We start from the raw sequence: 23,640 nt of genomic DNA, 5'->3' as shown, positions 1-23,640 counted from the left end.
TAAGCAAATATCCCTGACCAATTCATCCATAGAGCATTGCCCTTGGATAGGGGATGAGGATGCGAAGATTTGGCATTTTGCATTTTCGCTGGTGGCGAACAGATCTATGTCTGGTGTTCCCCATTGTTGAAAGTATTTTTGATGTGTCTGTTGATGATTTCTGCTGAGAACATCCGCTAGCTGGTTGTGTAACCCTGGAATGTATTGTGCTACCAGGTGAATTTGATTGTGTATTGCCCATTTCCAAATGTTTTCAGTTAGGAGGGAGAGTTGAGACAAATGTGTCCCTCCTTGTTTGTTTAGGTAGTACATGGTGGTCATGCTGTCTGTTTTGATCAGGACATTCTTGTGAATAAGGAGGGGTTGAAAAGCTTTGCGTGCTAGGAAGACAGCTAACAGCGTTAAGTGATTTAAGTATAGCTGTTTGTGTTGTGAATCCCATTGTCCTTGAATGTTTTGATTGTTGAGGTGAGCTCCCCAGCCAATCATTGACGCATCTGTTGTAACTATGGTCTGAGGCACAGGATCTTGAAACGGCCGCCCTTTGTTTAGATTTGTGGAATTCCACCACTGAAGGGACATGTATGTTTGGCGGTCTATCAACACTAGATATTGAAGTTGACCCTGTGCTTGTGACCATTGTTGCGCAAGGCACTGTTGCAAGGGCAGCATGTTTAGTCTTGCATATGGAACAATTGCAATACATGATGCCATCATACCTAATAGTCTCATGACAAATTTGACAATGTATTGTTGACCTGTCTGTATTTGTGCTGATATATTGTAGAATGCTTGTATTCTCTGCGTATTTGGACTTGCAATCGCTTTTTGAGTATTTAGTATTGCCCCTAAATACTGTTGTATTTGCACAGGCTGAAGTTGTGACTTTTGGGAGTTTATTGAGAACCCTAGCGTGTGCAGGGTTTGTATTACATAATGCGCATGGTTTTGACACTGCATATGACTGATTTTATTAGCCAATCGTCTAGATATGGAAAGACATGTATGTGTTGTCTTCTTAGGTAGGCTGCGACTACCGCAAGGCACTTTGTGAATACCCTTGGAGCTGTTGTTATTCCAAAGGGTAACACTTTGAACTGATAGTGCTTTCCTTGAATGACAAACCTGAGATATTTTCTGTGCGCAGGATGGATGGGTATGTGAAAATACACATCTTTGAGGTCTAATGTTGCCATGAAATCGTGTTGCTGAAGTAGTGGGATAACATCCTGTAGTGTTACCATATGAAAATGTTCTGACAGAATGTAAAGATTGAGGGTTCTGAGATCTAATATTGGCCTTAAGGTGCCATCATTTTTGGGAATGAGGAAATACAGTGAGTAAACTCCTGTTCCTAATGATTTTGTGGCACGGGTTCTATTGCTTGTTTGAGTAATAGAGATTTGACCTCTTCCTGTAACAGAGTGATATGGTCTGTGGATAGCCTGTGTGGTTTTGGTGGAATGTTTGGTGGAGTTTGTATCAATTCTGGGCAACAGCCGTTGCGGATAATTGATAGTACCCAGTTGTCTGTGGTCATGTTTAGCCAATTGTTGAGGAACTTTTGCAGTCTTCCCCCCAAAGGGGAGGTGTGAATTGGAAAGGAATGGTACAAGTCACTGTTTACCTTGTGAGGCTTGTTTTGATGTCTGCTATTTTCCCCTGCCCCTGGGGTACTGGCCTCTATAACCTTTGAAACTACCTCTTTGATATTGAGGTTGGTAGGGTGATTTTGGCTGTGATGTGGATGGCTCTGTACTCTGGGGCTTAAATCCACCTTTAAACTGTGGTTTCCGAAAGGATCCCCTGTATTGTGTGGTGTATAGCGCACCCATGGCCTTTGCTGTGTCTGAGTCTTTACGTAATTTTTCAATTGCAGTGTCCACCTCTGGGCCAAAAAGTTGTTTTTTATTAAACAGCATATTCAACACCGCTTGTTGAATTTCAGGTTTGAACCCGGAGGACCTGACCCATGCGTGTCTCCTGATTGTTATAGCAGTATTGATGCTCCTGGCAGCTGTGTCTGTTGAGTCTAGGGCAGACCTAATTTGGTTATTGGAGATGGCTTGCCCTTCCTCTACTATCTGCTGTGCCCTCTTTTGATGTTCCTTGGGGAGATGCTGAATGATATCTTTCATCCCATCCCAATGTGCCCTATCGTATCTAGCCAACAACGCCTGAGAGTTGGCTATTCTCCACTGGTTGGCTGCCTGGGATGCCACTCTCTTCCCTGCAGCACCAAATTTTCTGCTCTTTTTGTCTGGTGGGGGTGCATCAACTGATGACTGTGAGTTTGCCCTCTTCCTAGCAGCGCTTACTACTACTGAGTCTGGAGGGAGTTGCTGAGTTATATACACAGGATCAGAGGGAGGTGGCTTGTATTTCTTCTGTACCCTGGGAGTTATTATTCTCGCTTTGACAGGCTCATTAAAAATTTGATCAGCATGTTTTAGCATGCCTGGGAGCATAGGGAGCGACTGGTATGTTGTGTGCGTGGAGGAGAGTGTATTAAAAAAAAATTGTCCTCCAACTGTTCAGTGTTCATGGTGACACTATGGTATGCTGCAGCCCTGGCTAGTACTTGATTGTACCCTGTACTATCTTCAGGTGGTGAAGGCTTTGAGGGATAGCAGTCTGGGTCGTTATCGGGAATGGGATCTGAGTCATAAAGATCCCATGGGTCTATATTGTCATGCTGTGAATCAAATGAATGTGATGGTGACTGCATAGGTGTAGGGCTGGTATGAGAAGAGATATGTGGAGAGCGAGGAGGAGACTGAGAAGGAAAAAATTGAGGAGGTGGAGGTCTCTTGGCACTTTAGCTGGAGGCTGTGCAGTGTCCAATTCCTCCTTAAAGGCTAATTTCCTCTTTGGTTTTGGAGGAGGTGCAGTCAAAATTCTGCCAGTTGCTTTGTGGATATGAATCCTGGCTTGCCTTTCATCTATTGCTTCTATGATAGGCTACATTTGTGAATCCTCCTCAGTAGATTTTTGGCTTTCTTTAAGTACTTTTGAAAGTCCATGCTCCTCAGTGTGAGACAGTTTTTTCGGCTCCGAAACTGGCTTTTTTGGGATCGAAAAAGATGAAGTTGAAGATGGTCTCTGTTCCGAAAAAGATTTTTGAGATTTCGACTCGGAAGAGCGGTGTTTGCTCTGTTCGTAAACGGAGCATCAACTCAAGTCCGATGGCTTCGGAGGAGTGGCCTTTTTCGGTGTTGAACTTGTGGGTTGGTCACCGAATGTCATTTTTCGAGTCGAGCCATGGCCTTCAGGCAGTGGCGTCCCCAAGGCCTTATGTTTCGGCTTGGATGGGGCAGGGGCAGGCGTACTCATGTGCTGTCCTGCCGTGACCGGTCTGTCCTCCTCGGATTCCTGCTCGGAGTCGGATCCTCGAACGGAGACAGCGGTGTGCATGATCTCTTCCTCTGCGATGTCGAGATGTTCAGTGCTTTTGGATGCCATCTCGAGTCTCCGTGCTCTACTGTCTCGGAGCATTTTCTTGGATCGGAAGGACCTGCAGGCCTAGCAATTTTCTTCCCGATGGTCTGGGGAAAGGCAGAGATTATAGACGAGATGTTAGTCCGTATAAGGGAATTTAGCTTGGCACCGAGGACAGAATTGGAATGGAGTCCGGTCCATGAGGCTTCCACGCGGTCAGCCCGACGAGGCCCGAATTGGGCGCGGGCGCCCTATAGGGCGAGTAAAGATGTTTGATCCGACGGTACCGAAGTGTCGATAGAAGGTGTAACACGATCGAAACAAAACCGACGAGAAATAAGCTTTTCCGAATCGAACTATCAGAGCGAAAGGAAACACGTCTGAACCCGATGGCGGAAAGAAAACTGTAAAGATCACTCCTTCAGAATGCCTTTTTCCTTTTTTATAAATCTTCCTTTATTGAGATTCAAATAGTCATGAGACCTTCAGCCCAGCTCCTCATCCAATGTTCAACCTCTCCCACAGAATTCTTCTCTCCTCTGCCCTCCATTCTATTTCTGATCTCACCACCTACATCATGACATTCTACATTCTAGCAAGCAGTACATCATAGGAAATAATGGAAAACAACATCTCCACAAAAACAATCGAACATGGAGTCGATGCCCATGCGCAATGGAGCCGAAGAGAAAGAGTCACTCGATCCCGTGACTCGAAAACACTTCTTCAAAGAAAAACAACTTGTAACACTCCGAGCCCAACACTAGATGGCAGACGTATGCACAGCATGTGTATCTGCAGCTACACATGCTATCGAACATATAGATACACATTTATTGCATTAATAAATTATTGTTACATTGAATGTCCTCAGCAATATGTGAAAGCCTGCTAGTCAATTTACCATGTGTACAAACTGAATCCCATTGTTCTTGTATATTCAGTCATTTTCTCACTACTTCATCACTGAACTTCTATCAACAGAATGACGAAGGGTACACTCATCAAAGCTGACAGAGAGGTATGAAAGGGTGTACATTTCCACTAAATCAGCAGATATTTAAAAGTAGGCTCTTGTTAGCTGTTAATAAAAATGTTAGGGATTTTTTATTTGTCTACATTTTAAATTTTCGCTGGTGCAAACATGGTTATAATATTTACTATAAATGCCTTGCATCTAGCATGGTCTAGGATAGTGTGAATATATAATATATAATTAAAATTGTGGGTGCCTTCCACTTCTCAGAGCAAAATTTGAATTCTACATTTCTAAATTCACCCTGCTGAGTTTCTGCCAGGTCTGAAGGAGTGTCAATTCTTGTCTATACTTGTGACCTGTGCCCATGGCAGGGTATTTTCCTCACTCTGTGGATTCACAGGCTAGTTGCAATGTAGTTGCAATGTTCTGAAGCCTGAGGTAAAGCTAATCAGGTGGACCAAAAGCTCTTTTGGCACACATTAGCTGGATCAAGCAAGGCTTTGCTGAGAAAATATCAGCAGTTGGCTTTCAGAAAATGATTCAAGGATGAACTTGTACAGTTTATCCATAGTTGACAATGAAACCTTACGCATGTTTTCAGTCTTTCCAAAGAATACCTGAAAAGGTGCCAAAGTCATTTTCTGGCACCTCAAAGGTGAACCCTAAAACAAAACCCACACAATTACGAACACTGATTTTTTAAAAAAAGACACTTTAAATCCATGGGAAAAGGGGTTTGCTGCAAATGGGTGTAGAGTTTAGGTGGGTGCTATAGTGTAGGTGTCTTCATTTGAAATCTTTGTCTGTAGTCAAGTCATTTTATTTCCATAATTTCTAAAGACCTCTCGATCACAAATATTTGGTGCACATACCACATAATGAAACCAGTGAAGAACTAAAACATGCACTAAATTAAATATTTGTGCATAAAGCTATTGTAAATTCTCTTAAGGGTAAACATCATTAAATTAACTTTTTTCAGCAAACATGGATGACATGAAGTACTCCATTTGAAAATCAAGACATAGCAAGCATTTCCACATCTCTTACCTGGCTTCTACCCCAGGACGGGTTGGTGGTTTGCCTGGAGGGGGGCGAGGGAAGAACTGGGCTCCAGCAGAATTGCCCACTTGATCACTACTATTCCAGGACACTGGTCTTGGAATTTTACTCTTTCTGGACTGAGGGCTACTTGGTGACAAAGGCACATCCTCAGCCTGCCTGCCAGACAGTTCTGCTGACAATCTTGAACATGAATGCATCTCCTCTTCAGACAATGTTACCCCTGCTGGAGGTGTCTTTTCTTGCAGTGACTTGTCTGAGGCACTTGGGAGGTCACCAAGGAAAGATTTTAACTGTCTTTTTTCACCAAGTAACCTAGCTAAGTCTGTCTGGTGAGCCTTTTTCTGGAGAAGTTTCTCTTTTGCAGAAACAGGAGAGGATGAGTCAGATGCGGAATCTATCTCTTGTGCTAAAACTGGGATTCGACTGTGTCTTACTGAAAAAGGTGACCGTATAGAGTCCTTCTTCAGCTGTAGCGAATAGTCATTCTCGGTAGTGCAGTGATAGAAATCTCCATTTTGCTCAACATGTTGCTGTCCCTCTCCTCCATCTTCCGGTGGAGTAACCTGGTCCTTATGCTCAAGTGGAAACTTGTCATCAAATGCCTCACTACTGTCATGGAAGCCATTCTCATGCACTGCCATTACTTCTCTTTCTGATCCAACAGTATGACAGTTAAGGACTCCTGTTTCAGATGCTTCAACATTCACTTGCTTCTGGGATTCATGACCAGACCTATTATTTGGCACCAAATAGGAAGTCCTTGGCATGGAATCTTCACCCAATCTGCCAGCAGCTGAGGGCTCCACCTCTATACATTTCAAGTGTTCTAGGGAAGCTGAACTCTCTATTAAATATTGGCTTTCATTTTGGTTTTCCATGGCACTCTCTGACACTGGGTTGTTCATTTCAGGTTCTAATGGATTTTTCTGATGTTCTTTCTCCATGGGCAGCTCACTGCTCAGTTCATGTAACACTTTTTGGCCACCATTTTCGTTTTTGACACATTTCACTGCCTGGGCTTCCATTTCCATCATCTCTCGACTGAGTTTGTCAAACTGAAGCACCAGGTCTGGCTTCCTGGCACTGCTTGACAGTGCGGCCTCAGATGACACAAAGCCTGCCAGTTGTTCCTGAGGAGATGCAAGCTCCACAGTAAGCTCCATGGGCTGAAACTCTCGGTCTTTCTTCTCCATATGCAAGCCATAATGAACGCTTTCAGAAGCAGACTGTGTAGATGTCACTGAAGGTCTTGGTATGGTTACCTACAATGATAAAAAGAGGAATGCACATTAATTTATTAAGGTAATACAGAAAAGCACAGTATCACATCTTCCACTTTCAGTACTTGAGCTAACTGAGAAGTGGCACCGTTCAACGAAATACTTAGATTCATTCAGCATCTGAGTAACCAATCCATTTATGAGCAGTAGGTTCTTACAAATGGACACAGAACATATAAACAAATAGAAATTGCTGTCTGACACAAAAGACATAATGGCAACATCCAAAAATAACTTACATTTGCAAGCTAAAGCTATCCAGATGTTATCCTATTAAAGTTTGTTTGAAGGAACAGCTCCAAGGAACAACAAGTAGCAATCCAAATACAAGAAATAACTGTGATCAAATAAAAATCAACCATTCACGAACATTTATTTACTAATGGGGTTTATAAAATGGGCCCTAACCACTGGGGGGGTTTCCATAGACCATTACAGAGAGACATAAAACAGCAGAACATTATGTAACACAGGAGTACAGGTACCAAAACTGCAAGGAATCAGGAAAGCTATGGAAACTTGAAAAAGTGCAATTTGATACATTTGTGGAAGGTAAGTAGTTTAGAGGTGGTTCTTATGTCCTCAGGTATTTGGTCTCTAAGTTAAAATGCTAGGCATGAGGAGACGTGTGGCAGTTTTGCTTTTTTTTTAACTTTTTTTTTTAGCTTTTGGAAAGCTCTATGATTTGTCGTTCTGTCCCTCTTATTTCTTTCTCTGCCCTCCTGATGTATGTAGCTTGTCTTTTATATGTGTAAATAACTTTGTAAGTGATAGAGAGTTTTGAAGGTGACAAATGCGTCTAGAATTCAAAAATTAGCATAACGTGGTCCACGTTTCTGCTATTTGCAACCAACTAAGATGTGGAATGAAGGGAGGTTTTGAGGGATGATATAGATGACTTAGGGAAATCACGTAGGATGGTGTTCCCCTGTCAATAAGTGACAGAACGATTGTTTCTACTACACGTCTTCTGGCAATATGGAGTGTTCATTTTCTTAAGAAGGAGCTGATGGTACGTTACCACCTTTGTAAGATTTTTTTATGTGACAGCTTAAGATTAAATACACAGTTTTGTTTTGTCAGTGTTTATTTTATAAGTTTTATTGAATTTTTTCACAGCAAAAGACAGGAAGTTATACGGGCAGCAAGTTAGGCAAAATTTTACAGCTTTAAGCGAGTGAGCACAACTTAGTGTCAAACGATAAGATACATTAGCACAAGATAGCACATCTATTTCGCTTTCTGATAGAAGCTTAAGGTAGCTGTCCCAACCATTTCCTCCATACTCGACCATGTTTACTGTGACAGCCCCGGGTGTCATAGACGGGTCTCTCTTGCTGTGCACACCAGTCCACCCCTATGCACCATTGTGAGAGGGTGGGAGGAGAAGGGACTCTCCAGTGAGCTGCAATGCCACGCTCGGCAACCAGCACAGCTGTGCCAAGGAACGCTCAGTCAGCCCTCGTAACTCCAACCCCATCCAGTACAACCAACAGAATAATCAGAGAAGATAATGAAACATCCAACCCCAACACTTCAGTGAGCTCGCCAACTATAGCAGACCAAAGGCTTCGAATTCGAAGGCACATCCAAATTATATGGTAAAAGTCAGCACTGGCAGTGCCACAGCGGGGACAAATGAGCTCAGGGAGAAGGCGTGAGCAGTAGAGGTTGAGCGGGGAGAGATAGGCACTGAATAAATAGTATGTTTGAATCAGGTGCAAGCAGGAAGAGATGGTGATAGCCCTTGGTGCCATCAGGGCATCCTTCTAATCCTCAGCGTCAAAGGGGCCCACCCAGTTCTCCCACTGAATTCTGTGGTGGTCCAAGTTGCCCGGAGGGGGGTTAGTGATCAGTGTCAGGTAGATTTGGGTTATCCCTCCTTTGCCTAACACCCCATAATAAATGTGGCTTCTAGCGGGCTGCATTCTGGGAGAGGGCCAGTGCGGGAGAGATGTGATTAGAGAGCATCTTGTAGCTGAAGATATTTATAAAAGTGTGCATTAGTAAGTGCATAGGTGCGCTGAAGCTGCTGAAATGATTGTGTATTTGTCCCTGACCATGCATCTCCTAATTGTGACAGTCCAATGAGGTCCCATCTCTCAAAGCCCCGTAGCGTTGCAGTTTCGCAGAGCCAGGTGCCATGCCAGAAGGGTGTTTGCTGTGTGTGTGTTTGCTCAGTGGATGTGGAGCAGGACAGCTCTCCAGGTCAGTAAGACTGCCTTGGTTACTGGAGCAGTGTCATGGAGGATCGGTGAGCCATATAACATGGCTAGGATTTGGGGGAAACCCAGAAGGGACAACTCCAAGTGATAGGCGGGATCCAACCAGCCTCTGTTAAACCAGTCATGGAACACAAGAAGATGGGAGACCGGGTAATATAAGTCCAAGTTGGTCATACCTAGGCCCCCATCATATGAAGCATATTGGCAATTATTGAGGTCAAGATGGGGCCGGGAGCCATGCCCCAAAAATGAGGCTGCAGTCCTGTCATGGACTCGGAACTATGACCTTGGTATAGAGAGAGAGTGGGGAGTTTTGAAATATAAATAGAAACTGTGGCAGGATCATCATTTTGTATAGAGCGATATGGCCTATTACGTTTAATGGAAGAGATTGCCATTTAGGAAGATCGTGTCTGGCCTTTCTCGTAAGGGGCTCAAGGTTTAGAGTCCAGGTAAGTTTGGGGACGACCAATAGGAATTTAATTTTGCCAGTCAAAGCAATCCCAGGATGGGGCCGAAGGCCCCAGCACAGATTTGGGGGAATTCAGTCAAAGGCCAGAAGCTTCTTCAAAGAAGCAAAGGATGTGGAGGCAGCGGGCTAGTTTTTGCAGGGTTAGCCAGGTAGAGAAGAACATCGTCCGTATAGGAAGCAATGTGGTCTTTATTTCCCTCCCCCCAGTTCCAGCCGTGGATCTGGGCATCGCTGCAAATAAGATGCACTAGTGGCTTGATTGCAAATGCAAAGAGAAGGTGAGGATAAGTGACAGCCCTGTCTAGTTCCCCGCTGTAGGAAGTTGGCTCTGTATATACTATTTCAAAGTAAGAAATAGTGTGCACAGAGTCCAAGGGTTCCCCTTAGAGGTAAGATAGTGGCAAAAGTAGATAACTCTAATGCTCTATTTTGTGGTAGTGTGGTCAAGCAGTAGGCTTATCAGAGGGTAGTGTTAAACATTTGTTGTACACACACAGGCAATAAATGAGGGACACACACTAAAAGACTTACTCCAGGCCAATAGGTATTTATATTGAAAAATATATTTTCTTAGTTTATTTTAAGAACCACAGATTCAAGATTTACATTAAACACCTTAAGTGTAAGGTACTTCACTTAGATACTTTAGGAACTTTGAATGGAAACAATATCATGTACAGTCTTTGTAAAAATGGCAATAAGCTATTTTCAAAGTGGACACAGTGCAAAAATCAACAGTTCCTGGGGGAGGTAAGTAAAGTGCAAAAATCAACAGTTCCTAGGGGAGGTAAGTAAAGGTTAGATTAGGAGGTAAGTAACACACTTACATGTCTCAGTCCTGGGGCATAGGCAGCCCACCGTTGGGGGTTCAAGGCAACCCCAAAGTTACCAGCAGCTCAGGGCCGGTCAGGTGCAGAGGTCAAAGAGGTGCCCAAAACACACAGGCGCCTATGGAGAACAGGGGTGCTCCGGTTCCAGTCTGCCAGCAGGAAAGTACCTGCGTCCTCGGGGGCAGACCAGGGGGGTTTTGTAGAGCACTGGGGGGACACAAGTAGGCACACAAAACACACCCTCAGCAGCACAGGGGCAGCTGGGTGCAGTGTACAAAGTAGGCATCAGGTTTCAGGTAGGAAATAATGGAGGGACCCGGGGTCACTCTGGTGGTGCAGGCAGGCACGGGGGCTTCTCGGGACAGCCACCACCTGGGCTAGGCAGAGGGTCGCCTGGGGGTCACTCCTGCATTGAAGTTTGGTTCCTTCAGGTCCTGGGGGCTGCGGGTGCAGTGTGGGTTCCAGGCGTCGGGCGCTTGTTACAGGCAGTCGCGGTCAGGGGGAGCCTCTCGATTCTCTCTGCAGGTGTCGCTGTGGGGACTCAGGGGGGTCGTCTCTGGTTACTCACGGGCTCGCAGTTGCCGGGGAGTCCTCCCTGAGGTGCTTGTTCTCTGGATCTCGAGCCAAGGGTGTCGGGTGCAGAGTGTGAAGTCTCACGCTTCCGGCGGGAAACGTGCAGTCTTTGAAAGTTGCTTCTTTGTTGCAAAGAAGTAGCTGGTTTTGAGCAGGGCCCCTGTTCACGACAGTTTCTTGGTCCTTTAGTCCAGGACAGTCCCTGTCGGATGCGTCGCTCGAGCAGGTTTTCGAAGTTGGAGACAGGCCGGTAGGGCTGGGGCCAAAGCAGTTGTTGTCTTCCTCCTTCTCTGCAGGCTTGTAGGTCAGCAATCCTTCTTGTTTCTTCAGGTTGCAGGAATCTCCTTTCCTAGGATCTGGGGAGTCCCTAAATACTGAATTTAGGGGTGTGTGTGGTCTGGGAGGGCAGTAGCCAATGGCTACTGTCCTTGAGGGTCGCTACACCCTCTTGGTGCCTCCTTCCTGTGGGGAGGGGCACATGCCTAATCCTATTGGGGGAATCCTCCAAACTCAAGATGGAAGATTTCTCAAGGCAGGGGTCACCTTAGCTCAGGACACCTTAGGGGATGTCCCGACTGGTGGGTGACTCCTCCTTGTTTTTCTCATTATCTCCTCCAGGCTTGCCGCCAAAAGTGGGGGCAGTGGCCGGAGGGGCGGGCATCTCTACTAGCTGGGATGCCCTGGGGCGCTGTAACAAAAGGGGTGAGCCTTTGAGGCTCACCACCAGGTGTTACAGTTCCTGCAGGGGGAGGTGAGAAGCACCTCCACCCAGTACAGGCTTTGTTCCTGGCCACAGAGTGACAAAGGCACTCTCCCCATGTGGCCAGCAACATGTCTGGTGAGTGGCAGGCTGGCAGAAACTGGTCAGCCTACACTAGAAGTCAGGTAGGTATTCAGGGGGCATCTCTAAGATGCCCTCTGGGTGTATGTTACAATAAATTGCACACTGGCATCAGTGTGCATTTATTGTGCTGAGAAGTTTGATACCAAACTTCCCAGTTTTCAGTGTAGCCATTATGAAACTGTGGAGTTCGTGTTTGACAAACTCCCAGATCATATACTCTTATGGCTACCCTGCACTTACAATGTCTAAGGTTTTCCTTAGACACTGTAGGGGCATAGTGCTCATGCACATATGCCCTCACCTGTGGTATAGTGTACCCTGTCTTAGGGCTGTAAGGCCTGCTAGAGGGGTGACTTACCTATGCCACAGGCAGTGTGAGGTTGGCATGGCACTCTGAGGGGAGTGCCATGTCGACTTAGTCATTTTCTCCATAGCAGCACCCACAAGCTGTGAGGCTGTGTGCATGTGCTGAGTGAGAGGTCCCCAGGGTGGCATAAGACATGCTGCAGCCCTTAGAGACCTTCCCTGGCATCAGGGCCCTTGGTACCAGGGGTACCAGTTACAAGGGACTTATCTGTGTGCCAGGGTTGTGCCAATTGTGGAGACAAAGGTACAGTTTAGGGAAAGAACACTGGTGCTGGGGCATGGTTAGCAGGGTCCCATCACACTTTCAAATCATAACTTAGCATCAGCAAAGGCAAAAAGTTAGGGGGTAACCATGCCATTTCCTTATACCCGCCTAATGGGGAAGGCACGTGAGAGAACCCCATTAACTGGAACCCACACGGTGGGGTTGGAGTAGAGGGACCAAGCCACGAAAATGGGGTCCCAGCCCAGCATGCACCAACAGCAGGTACCCCTCCAAGTCCATCATGTCAAAAACATTTTCAAAATCAATAAAAGGCAAGGCTAAGTCGGGTAGATGGTGACGGTGGGCCAGGACGACATGAAGGCGCTGGATGCATGTCTTATGCTGCCGGTAGGCAAAAAGCTGCACTGGGCGGGGTGGATAAAGGTGTGAACAACTTGCTTAGGCTGAGTGGCTAACATGGTGACAAAGATCTTAACCTCACCATTGATAAGGGAGATTGGACAATAAGCCGCGCAGGAGGTGGAGGGAGGTTGTGATTTCGGAATTACTGCAATTGTGTCAGTATCTAGTTCTGGTGGAAAGGTACCTTTCTGCCCGACCTCATTATATAGGGCCAGCAGTTAAGGGATCAGAGTGTCTCTAAAGGTAGTATAGCATTCTGTAGGGAAGCCAACAGGGCCAGGAGTTTTCCCAGGGACTGTTGCGGACAGGACTGTAGCTATTTTTTCAGTAGTGAAACGTTCAGGCAACATCTCGGCCGCCATCCAGGATAGCAGGGGGAGGGATAAGTCAAGAGAGGAAGCGTGTGGAGTATTCAGCATCCTCTTTAGGGGAGGCCATATACAATTTATGATAGTAGTGGGCGAAGGCCCGCCTCACCTTTTTCAACGTGTGTAACTTATTGCCCTGGTCATGTATGATTTCAGGCACAATCCTGGTCATTTGGTGGTTGGAGGCAAGCCAGTATAGGAGTTTTCTGTTCTTGTCCCCCCATCCATATATATTAGCAGTTATGGCTCGCCATACATGTTTGGTAGCTTCAAGAGATTAGTAGTGTGTTTTATCTCAAAAGAGGCGGAGTCGCTGGGCTGTGTAGTTGCTTAGGTCTTTTGCAGTGTGGCTCTCTAAGTGGATGTCGCGGGCCTTCAATTAGGCTGATATGAAGTGAGCTGGCCTGCTCACGTGCTCAAAGTTATCCTTTACCAAATCCTCATATGGTCATTTACTGGCAGGACAGAGGGAGCCTTCATTGCTACAGAAGCAGGCTTGAAGTTCTGTGCCAAGGGCTCGAGTGTAGGATTTGTCTTGCAAATATCACATGTTGAGTTGCCTCTGGGGAGATTTTGAACCTGGGTGATGGTACAACAATCAAGAGCTGCCTTAAAAACAAGGTCTATTCGGGAAGTGTGGTGTGCTACATATGTGTGTGTGTGAATTGCAAGTATCTTGGGTGCCATATCCTCTACACGTCACACAGGTCAAGGTAGGTGGCCCAGTCAGGAAGAAGATGAGCTCCTGCACATCGAGATGCAGAACAGGGTCACGAGGTGTCAATTTCAGGGACAGGGACTGCGTCAAAATCACTCCCATCAGAGTTAATCCCAGGGGGAAGTCCAGGAGGTGATTGAAAAGATCATGAAGGAAGGTGTCGAGGGCTGCTGGGGGAGGGGGAGGCATATACACTCACTAAATTGATGGTGTGCCCTTCAAGCGTTCCAGTAAGCGATTGTGAGGGTCTCTCACCTCAAGGGAGACTATCATAGGGAAGTACTGACGCAATACTATGGCCACCCCTCTAGATCCTCGGGTATACCCTGCATGAGAAACTGTCATAGCCGTTATGGGTTAATAAGGGACAGCGATTACCTAATGGTGGGTCTCTTGAAGTAGTAGGACATCAGGAGAAGGCTATTGTGCGAAAGTAAGGACTGCAGTATGTTTCACACGGTCTAAAAGATCATTAACATTCCAGTTCAGGGCTCAGAAGGATGCCATGGGAGGGGTGTGGAAGACCACGGAGAGGCAGGATGAGGAGATGTAAATCAACTTTACGCATCCAGGAAGCGAAAGGTGAGGCAAAAGTGTGCCCTACTCGGTGCATCCAAGGACGCATTACGTGAGTTGTGAAGGAGGTGTGCACCTGAGTGCTAATAAAACCAAGAAAAAGGCCAACATATGAACAGGTCCAAAATGGAAACAAAATGAACTTTAAGCTTATACTTATTCCCATCCCTCAACACCCACCCCACCCCATACTTCCACCAAAGAAGTCGCCCTGCAAGAAAAATATTGAGAAAGAAAACAGTACACAAAATCAAAAGGAAGTGGTGGACTCCTCCTCTGTGCAAGGATGTCATCCATCAGATCACAATTGATAAGGTTCAGTTAGGGATATATCATGCCCTACGGATGGTATGCATCTTGGGAGTCATAGTATAAGGCTTCGAGAGGGATCAGAATCTTCACTACAGTCAATCAGTGCGGCTGGTGGTCCATCTAGGAGCTTGCCCCGGTTTAGTTGGCATTCTTCCACGTTCGGTATCTGAAGAGCAGGCGGCAAGGAAGGCGAGCCATCCCAAGCCCAAGAAGATTGTGAGGAGGATTTGGAATGTAAATTATGGTGCTGCTTCCGTGAGTTGGCGCAACGGGATTGCAATTTGGATTTCAGCATAGTGTCATTAGAGGTGTTAAAGCCGGACCCTTGAAAGAGAATCCTCGTATGGTCCCAGAGTGGATGTTGTTCCGTTAGCCATTGCTAGGCGGGCTCGGGGGTTTCAAAAACATGAGTTTTATTTGCATGAACAATTCAGAGCCTGGCGGAAAAGAGGAGGCGATATTGGAGGCCCATCACCCTGAGTTTCCTTCAACTTCCTTATAAGAACGGTGTTGTTGTTGTATGTCTCTGGTGTAGTCAGGTAAGAGGACGAATTTGGTTTCACCGCAGTGGAGCTCCAGATGAGAGCAGGCCTCCTTAAGAATGGCGTCTCTATCTTGGAAATTAAGGATAGAGGCTATCATTGTCCTGGGAGGTGCACCTGGAGGTGGTTTGGGGGCCAGAGACTGGTTGGTGCACTCAATTGCAAACTAGGGCGATAGGTGATCTAATGGCATCCAGGTTTTTATACATGTTTCCAAGAATAACAATTTGCTGCAGTTTAGTACCTTCAGGAATGCCAATCACTCGCACATTATTGTTTCAGGATCGATTCTCGCAGTTTTCAGCTCAGCGGTGCAGGTCCATTGTGCTTGTGAGGAGGCTTGTTACTTGGGGTCGTCTTCCACTGTGGACAACCTAGATTAAGCCCCCGTGGTTCTGGCGGCAGCATTGCGGAGATCTTGAAGGAGTAAAGCCACCTCTTCCTGTACCTCGCCAATTTTTGTTTCCACTACAGTTTGAGAGGATTCAATGGCTATAAAGATTGTGGCAACATCACCAGTGGAGGAAGAAGTTTTAACTGCTCCGCCTTCTCCAGTATTATCAGTAGTGGATCTGGTGGCAAACTGTTCCATGCGAGTTTGGAAAGTCATTGAACAGGCTGGTTTGTCCTTGCCCATGGTGTAGGGGCTCTCACTCCAATGGCTCGGCCCGCTTGCCACAACGTTGTGGCAGCACAAGCAGCCCTGTGGCCAGGGAAGATCTCCTTCCAGATGAGGAAGGATGCAGTCTGTTCGTTGAGAATCAGATCTGCAAAGAGGCTGGCTCCTTAATCTTTTTTGGGTTGTAGTGGAGGCTGCAGGGGAGAGCTACCAGGCCCAAGAGACAAGATGGGACGAATGTGCTGAGTTTGTTTAAAGGCCCATACAGGTTCTCAGGTCACTGCTATAAGGAAGAAGTGCCAAAGGGAGACCACCAGTCCATTAAGGCCAAAGTTTATGTTGCTGTCTGCCAGTCCAGCATTACAGATATGAGAAGAAAAACATTAAAGCAAGATTAGAACATCGTTTGATACCTGGTGCAAAGCACCATACACAGAAGTGAAGTGGCAAGTGCAGGCAATTATGTTTGAGTGGGGAGCCAGGCCAAAGTCGATGAAGGCAACAGCAGTCAGAGCAGCCGCCCAGCAGTGGTTGAGGCCTCCCAATGTCAGTGTTTGGTAGAAGGTGTGTGTATCAGGGGAGAGTGGTGGGTTCTCACTCATGGTCCACAGCGTTATCTTCATTAGAATGGCCACTCTCTGGGGCCCCAAATTGAATGTCACTTTCACAAAAGTTGTGCCACTGCAGAAAACAAACTTTCACTTTTAGGTGCCGGGTCCCACCCAGAGCGATGCAGCACAGCCAGTTGGGCCTGCTGCACTCCCTACCTCGTCGCTGGCTCCGCAGGCCCGTGTGTGATGGTGAAGGGGCCGGAGGTTAGGCTCATCGATGTCCTCACTCCTCTGGTGGCAGTACATGGGAATCCGAAGGGGCAGAGGGGCCTTACGAAAAAGCTTATTTATGGTCGGCCCCTCCATCCAGCACAGGGAATCCTGTCACAGGGAGGCTCAGGGATAGCCCAGCGGAGGCCTCACAGGATCACTTGTGGGCCATGGCAGATTGTTGCCTAGCAGGGCAGGAACCTGTAATGATCGGGGGTGGGGGAGTGCCGAGGGCCATGAGTCACTGGGTGCATAGCTGCCGCCCAATGAGTTGGCAGCTGGTGTGCTAGCGTCTGGGGACCTCTCTTTACTCCTCTACCAAGGTGTGATAGTGTCCATTGTTGTGGCGCCGAAGGGAGCTGGGCACAGCTGTAGGCCGCAGTCACAGGCAGGGAGGCTCCGGGCTCAGGTCACAGGATGAAATTGGCAAGCAGTGCAGGCAGCGACAAGCAAGGAGGGGGAGGACCCCCAGGGTGGTAGCTGTCTGGGGGCTTCCACGGGGGTGCCACAGTTCAAATGGCCCTTTTCAGCCACCTGCACCAGGGCTTCACCGCATCAGCAGCCCTTAATCAGAGCCGGCTGCCATACTGAGGAAGTGGAGAACATCACTAGGGAAGCCAACAACGCAAAGAAGGCTGCTGTGCTGTTTTCAAGAGAAACTCCAAGGGGAGGTCGAGAGACAGCGTGAGGCAAAAATCAGGACAGGTTCAGGGATCTGAGGGCTATAGATGCAGGTGGATGACAGAGGGGTCTGGAGCACTCAGAGTGCCACCACCATGTTGATGCCCTTGGTCACGCCCCATTTTGTCAGTGTTAATATGAAAATTCCTAATATCACTTTCAAAGGTAAAATGATATAATAGACAATATGTATATGAATGGTTATTTAGGTGTCAGAAATTTAAAGTGTCACAGGAATCAGGTAATGCTTCAATGCCCAACCTAAAATAACGACTGTGTGCCATTTGAGGACAGTGTATACATGTAATACCAAGCATATGGCATTCATACAGTCCTAATGATCCTCGTGAAATGAATAGCTTCACCACTTGGACTAACAGGGTGAAGTAGATGCTACAAGTACCACTACCTTGTCTAGGGTTACAGTGTACCACTATAAAGTCAACGATAAGGGCACTTGTCCTACCAACATGTTTTCTCAGTAGGAAAGCATGACAATAAATCTATTTAGCTGTGCCCCGTTGATCTGCACTAAACACTGTTAAAAGATGTATACATAGTAAAAAAACAAAAATGGATACTCACAAATGTGAGCTAGACTCCCGTATTTTCTGCATTAGTTGTCTCTTAGCTTGAGAGTCAGCCCTGAAGGCTCAATGACAAGTTTCATTTCAGCTTCACAAGACTTGAACATTATCTAGGTAAATTTCCCCCTTAACCCCTGGCCCATGGACAAAGTAACTTTGAATAAACCTTTATAGGAGGCTTGCTGCAAGTGTTGCTTTACTTCTAAAGCTGAGGACTGTCTCATAAATATGAGGTTTGCAGATGGCGGCCAGATGTCTCACTTAGATCAGAACTTTAGTGCAATTACAATGAGCCTTCTTAAGGAATATATACTGTAAAGGACAACTCATCATTCGAAGTTTCGTCAAAACATCCGTATGCTTTAGCTGAGTAAAGGGCTCTTGGATATGTTTTTGAATGACAAATCCTAAGGATCAGAAAAAAGGGATCCAATTACTAAAAGTTACCACATGAAACCCCTGGCTTGAAGTCTTTGTGCCTGACATCATTTCGGTGAAGACTTTATGGCCATGGACACATCTCTCTAGTATACATTCTTATCTATTTAGGGATCTGTGGCACCTGCATTCGATTTCAGAATGTACATGCCTATGAAATTACAACTCACATGTTGTAAGAGTTAGGAAAAAAGTTCATAGCATAAATATCAAATCTGCAAAAAGCACTTACACCAGTATTGTTTTATCAATCTTGGGAAATGCAGCAATAAAGCCCCCTGCCTTCTGTTTAATAATAAACAATCTCTCAACAGTTATTCTCATTACACAACCAGCTTCTTAGGCTTGCATTACCATCAGGTTGAACCACTGAACCGTAGTCAGGCTCCACGCTGGAGACAGAAAGCCCCTGTATTGGCAGTTTTCCAAACAATCCACCTCTTGCTTCTATGAGCACTTCAGCACATCCAATTTTCAGCTAACCAAGGCTTCTCTGATGTAAAAAGGCAAATGTGGTTAAAAAAGAAAAATGAAAAGCTTTCTTTTCATTTTTTAAGAGTAGGCAGTGGTCTGTGGGACCACTGCCTGCTCTTAAAAAATGTTTTTGCATGCATTCACAAACGGGAAGTGGGCCCTCTGGGACCTCTTCCCGTTTGCGAATGGCTTACCACCTACCTGAAGTAGGTGGTAAAATGCGAATGTTTTGCAACCGCATTTCGGTAACAAAACATTCCTGCATACCGCTGCAATCCAGTATTAGGAAGGGACGCCCTTCACATGCCTCTTCCTAATGCTGAATCGGTATGGAGTTGCAAGTCCAATTTGCGATTCGGTAACACATTACCAAATTGTAAATTGGAATTTATACATACCAAAATGCATTTTTGCGATCGCAAACAGTCCGATTGGGCCATTTGCGATCGGAAAAATGAATGATACATTTGTCCCTTACTGTTCTAATGCAGTAGTTCCCAACCTTTTGACTTCTGTGGACCCCAACTGTATCATTACTGGAACCCCCCACTGATTCATTACTGAAAGCTGGGGACCTAATCTGTTAAAATCATTACATTTTCTAAGCAGTTGCGGATCCCCTGAGGAAGCTTTGCGGACCACAGGTTGGGAACCACTGTTCTAATGTTTTTTCCAAGAGCATTTTGGGGATTGATTACGGTGTGGGTACGCTAGTAAAATTCGTTGCTGCCCTTGTTCAGCTTTTGTCACTTCTCCCCCTCTCTCTTCCTCCATTTTGGAACCCTGAGTTTTTCAGGCTCTCTTGTGCGAATTATTATGTTTAAAAGTTTTGTAAATCTGGTGGCTAGGCGGGGTTCTACTTACGGGGGTGCTGCTTCTAGCTACATGTGGACCGAAGTTCGCTTTGTGCTTCTCCACTGTGTATTTGCTTAATAAACAAGGCTGCACTACATTCGTCTGGAGTTTCACATTACTACATCAACTCATTGACTATGTGGAAGTGGTTTCAGTCTGTGCACTGACCCACCTGACTGACCGTGTTCCCAGTTCACACTGTGACGTGTTATCAATATAGCCAAAAGTCCCTGCAGGAGTGTATGGTGAGAGGAAATCACACATTTAAAAAATACTTAAGGGTGGGGCTTTTTTCAGATCTTTAATTAAGGGACAGAATCGTTTTGTTCAAAATTTGTGCCAATACAGAAATAAATGACTTAGTCCGTCAGCTAATTAAATTGAACCAAGGTTTGCAGAAACAGTGCAAGGAAAGTGGTGGGGTAGGGGATGCAAGAGGGTAGCAGGAATGTATAGCTATATTTTGACTTTCCACCATTCACAACAAAAAACTGATAGTAACCCAAATAACTCGATATTGGTCACCTCGGGGGAGTAACCTGCGCTTCCAGAATTCTTGCAGCAAACGGTAACCTGGGGTTAAGCTTAGAGTTGTTGGAACAGCTGTTGGCGCTTTAGAGATCAGACCACATTGCCTCTTTGCAGGAAATATGTTGCCAGTTCCACTACATTAGTCTTGACCACACACGCCGGGCATGCACCTCGACGTGTGCATTGCACCTGCTACATCCACCCCCAACTTCTTCTTACACAAAAGCAAAATTGCTGAATTCATGATCTTGTAATAGTTATTTATAGAAAAGCTATCACATGGTGTACTAACCTTCCACCAAGTTCCTTCTACATCAGACCATCTTTAGGGTAAATCTTTAAATACAGACATGTTTATCATCTCGTTTAAGGTTGCAGACATTTTAACCAGTACTTGATTGGAGTTGCTGGCTTCATCAGTACTCCTCACAAAACGATTTTGTTTCTTGCTAAGACAGCTTTCTTGTATGTCCTATAATCTGCTTTGCAATCAAGTGTATATGTTTTCATCAAACTTATACTCATATTAGAACCAGGTATACATGTAGTCACCATTAGGAGAAGCAAGAAGACACAAACTTCGTAAGATGGAGAGACTGGAATAACCAGTAGCAGGTCCGGGCTAGTGGGCCCACCAAATACTAAATCAAGACCAGGTTTCAGGATGTTCACAAGGAACATTATGCAATTTACATATAGATATACTGAAAGTAATTTGCAAATGTATAGGTGACTCTGAAAATGCCATTGTAATTTACTGTTTGGTGGCTCAGCAAGCCAATCTATACCAGGCATATATCGCAAAGGATTCTTTGGGAAGAGGAAGTGTTGGTTTTAATTACAAAATCCAAAATAAACATTTTTATTACCTGGATGTCAAAATGGAACTATACGTAATCCATGCAATCTTGCCAGGGAACAATAGTTAAAGATACACTATGGACAGATGGCTCCCTAACTGATTCAAACATAGGGGAGTTTTATAAATATAAAAGCCTAGTTTCTAATATCATACATATGTAGACCAGTTGCACACAGCCAACTTCAATACGTGTCTGAAGTATCATTTGGAATGTGTAGAAAGTTTTGAGTTTATTTACAGAAATTCCAGAATCATAGAAATGAATCACAATACAAAACGAGGTTACTAACCTTTGGTAATGCTCTTTCAGATGGATACTCTATCTGGCCACAGACTCCTCACCTTAGAATAATCTCCAGACCCCAGATTGGATTTGGAAACTTTTCTCCAGCAATGTTCCTACATGCTGCTAGATGGTGCTGTGCGCCTCTGCACTGGTTCTATGATTCCCCGGGAGCCGCATGTAACACCATCTCAGTGTGCTTCTGTTTCTAATCTTTTCTCTTATTGTGCCCTAGGACGCAGAGCATGAACAGTTGCTGGTACCAATTTGCCAATTCCTAATTTAAGACATCTCTAGAAGGAAAAAAGCGGCCACTATATACAACAGGAAGGTTGGAGGCCAGTGCGAAACCTGAAATTAGATAAAAAGTGCATTACTGAAGGCAAGTAACTCGTTCTTCTGATGGATACTTCTAATTTAAGATTACCAGACAGTAACTACCCAGGTGGACAGTCTATGAAGTCAAGAAAGTAGTGCTTTATAAACAGGTACACTGACACTCACTTTGCAGTCTGGCAAATGTCAAGGACAGGCACTGTGCTTTCCAACACAGCGGTAGCAGCATTAGCTCTGGTGGATGGGGTCTCACACCTTCTAGAGGCTGCTTCTTGGCCAATGCGTGGCAGATCTTGATGGAAAGGACTATCCACCTCGACAGTCTTCTGCACAGCCCCTTCGTTCACCCCAGAGAACTCAACAGGAAAACTGATTAACCACAGGAATTTCCTTGGTACAATGTTAAGTTTAATACATTTCTAAAGTGCAACTGTGACCTAAAAGTTATCCTGGCGCTGAAGTAAGAGACTAGTTACATCACCATTGTAGCAGTAGGCAGCTATTGTGAACAGAGCCCGGTTTTTATAGCTTCCTAAAAGAAAACAAATCTTGTGTTTTGCACAAGGAAAGAGGGAACAAATTCAAGCGGTAGGTTGCTCTGAGAATGACCTACCACCTGGGCTGACCCTCCAAAAGTCAGGATTTGCAGCTACAAGGGCCTCCGACTAAGGCAGCATGCGTGCCAGAGTCCTGCCTGCAGTCAGGAATAGAGAACTGCAATAATCCAAAGAGCTTAAAATTATGGCCTCAACCACCAAGGGGCAGTGAATGTAAATTCTTAAAGCCCTTTGGGGTGGGGGGAGAATTCAAGTCGATGGAGCCTCTCATCCTCTTACAAGGGGTAAAGATCACTGGTACCGTGATACACTTCCCAATGTGAAGGGAGTCACTTCTTTAAGCAAGAAGGTTGCCCAAGACTTCAGCACCAATTTGCCCTGGTAAAAGGCAGTGTAGGGTGGTGGCACTAACATTGCCTCAAGTTTACTCATGAGACAAGATGCTGTAATTGCAATGAGAAAGATGGTCTTTAAAGTTGGACGATGCAGCAAGCAGCTATGCATCGACTCGAAAGGCGTACACACGAGACACAACAAGACCAAGGTAAGGTCCTACTGTGGCATCACAAATGGTTCAAGAGGAAAAATATATGCCAAACATTTTATCACTCTCATCGCAACAGATAATTTATAAAAGGGCAGTTGGTCCAGCAAACGTAGAAAGGCCTAAGGGCTGCCGAAGTGCTGACAAATAGCCTTGTCCACTGTATAGCCTTGCAGCGCCAACAATAAAAGAATATCCAACCACTTTGGCTGTAAAGAGTCAGTCTTACAGATACCACACCAGGTCACATATTTGTCCCAGAGCCCAGCATAAAAGGACTTTGTGGAAGGGAGCTTGGCAGAAGGGATGAAATCCACCACTTCAGTTGACAGTTTAAATGCAGTCAACTGCTGCTGCTCCTGTTGCAACCAAAGATCCTCCTGAAGCGGTAGTCTGATCGGATGTCGGATGCTAATCTTTAAAAGTTCCAGGTACCAGATTTTTCCCGCGCAAATGCAAAGCCTGTAGGATGAATTGAGCCCAATCCATCCTGATGTTTTTCAGAACACAGGGCAAGATAGGCAGGGGAGGGAAGGCATATAGGATTCTTGTGGTCCATTCAGGTCAGACTGCATCTTGAGCGTTGTTCAGAAACTTCAACATGCAAAACTCTTGACACTGTGTGCTCTTGACTGTGGCGAAACACTCTAAGGTTCTCCCTACTAACAGAAGGTGCTCTGTGCCACATTGGGATGCAGACACCATTAGTGATCTGCTAGATACCATCTGCTTAGCTCAGACACTCTTACATGCACAACAAGGACCACTCAATATGCACACCCTGGCATTCAAAGACCCTGCCAGGTGGTTTACAATCAGGGAAATACCAAGACACT

The 23,640-nt window shown here is 45.6% G+C and overlaps 1 protein-coding gene across 2 annotated transcripts in view; it reads right to left on the bottom strand.

The window, feature by feature from the left end:
• The window catches only part of TTBK2 (tau tubulin kinase 2), a 447,781-nt gene that overhangs the window by 32,702 nt on the left and 391,439 nt on the right, over positions 1 to 23,640 (bottom strand). For both annotated transcript variants that reach the window (XM_069208911.1, XM_069208910.1), the window contains one exon: positions 5,468 to 6,744. In XM_069208911.1, coding sequence (XP_069065012.1) covers positions 5,468 to 6,744 — 1,277 coding nt within the window. The remainder of the gene's footprint in view (positions 1 to 5,467; positions 6,745 to 23,640) is intronic.

Source organism: Pleurodeles waltl, chromosome 9 (assembly GCF_031143425.1).
Source record: "Pleurodeles waltl isolate 20211129_DDA chromosome 9, aPleWal1.hap1.20221129, whole genome shotgun sequence".
NCBI classification, from domain to species: domain Eukaryota; kingdom Metazoa; phylum Chordata; class Amphibia; order Caudata; family Salamandridae; genus Pleurodeles; species Pleurodeles waltl.
Note: the sequence above shows the minus strand (reverse complement) of the source record. Positions and strands in the feature narration are given on the sequence as shown.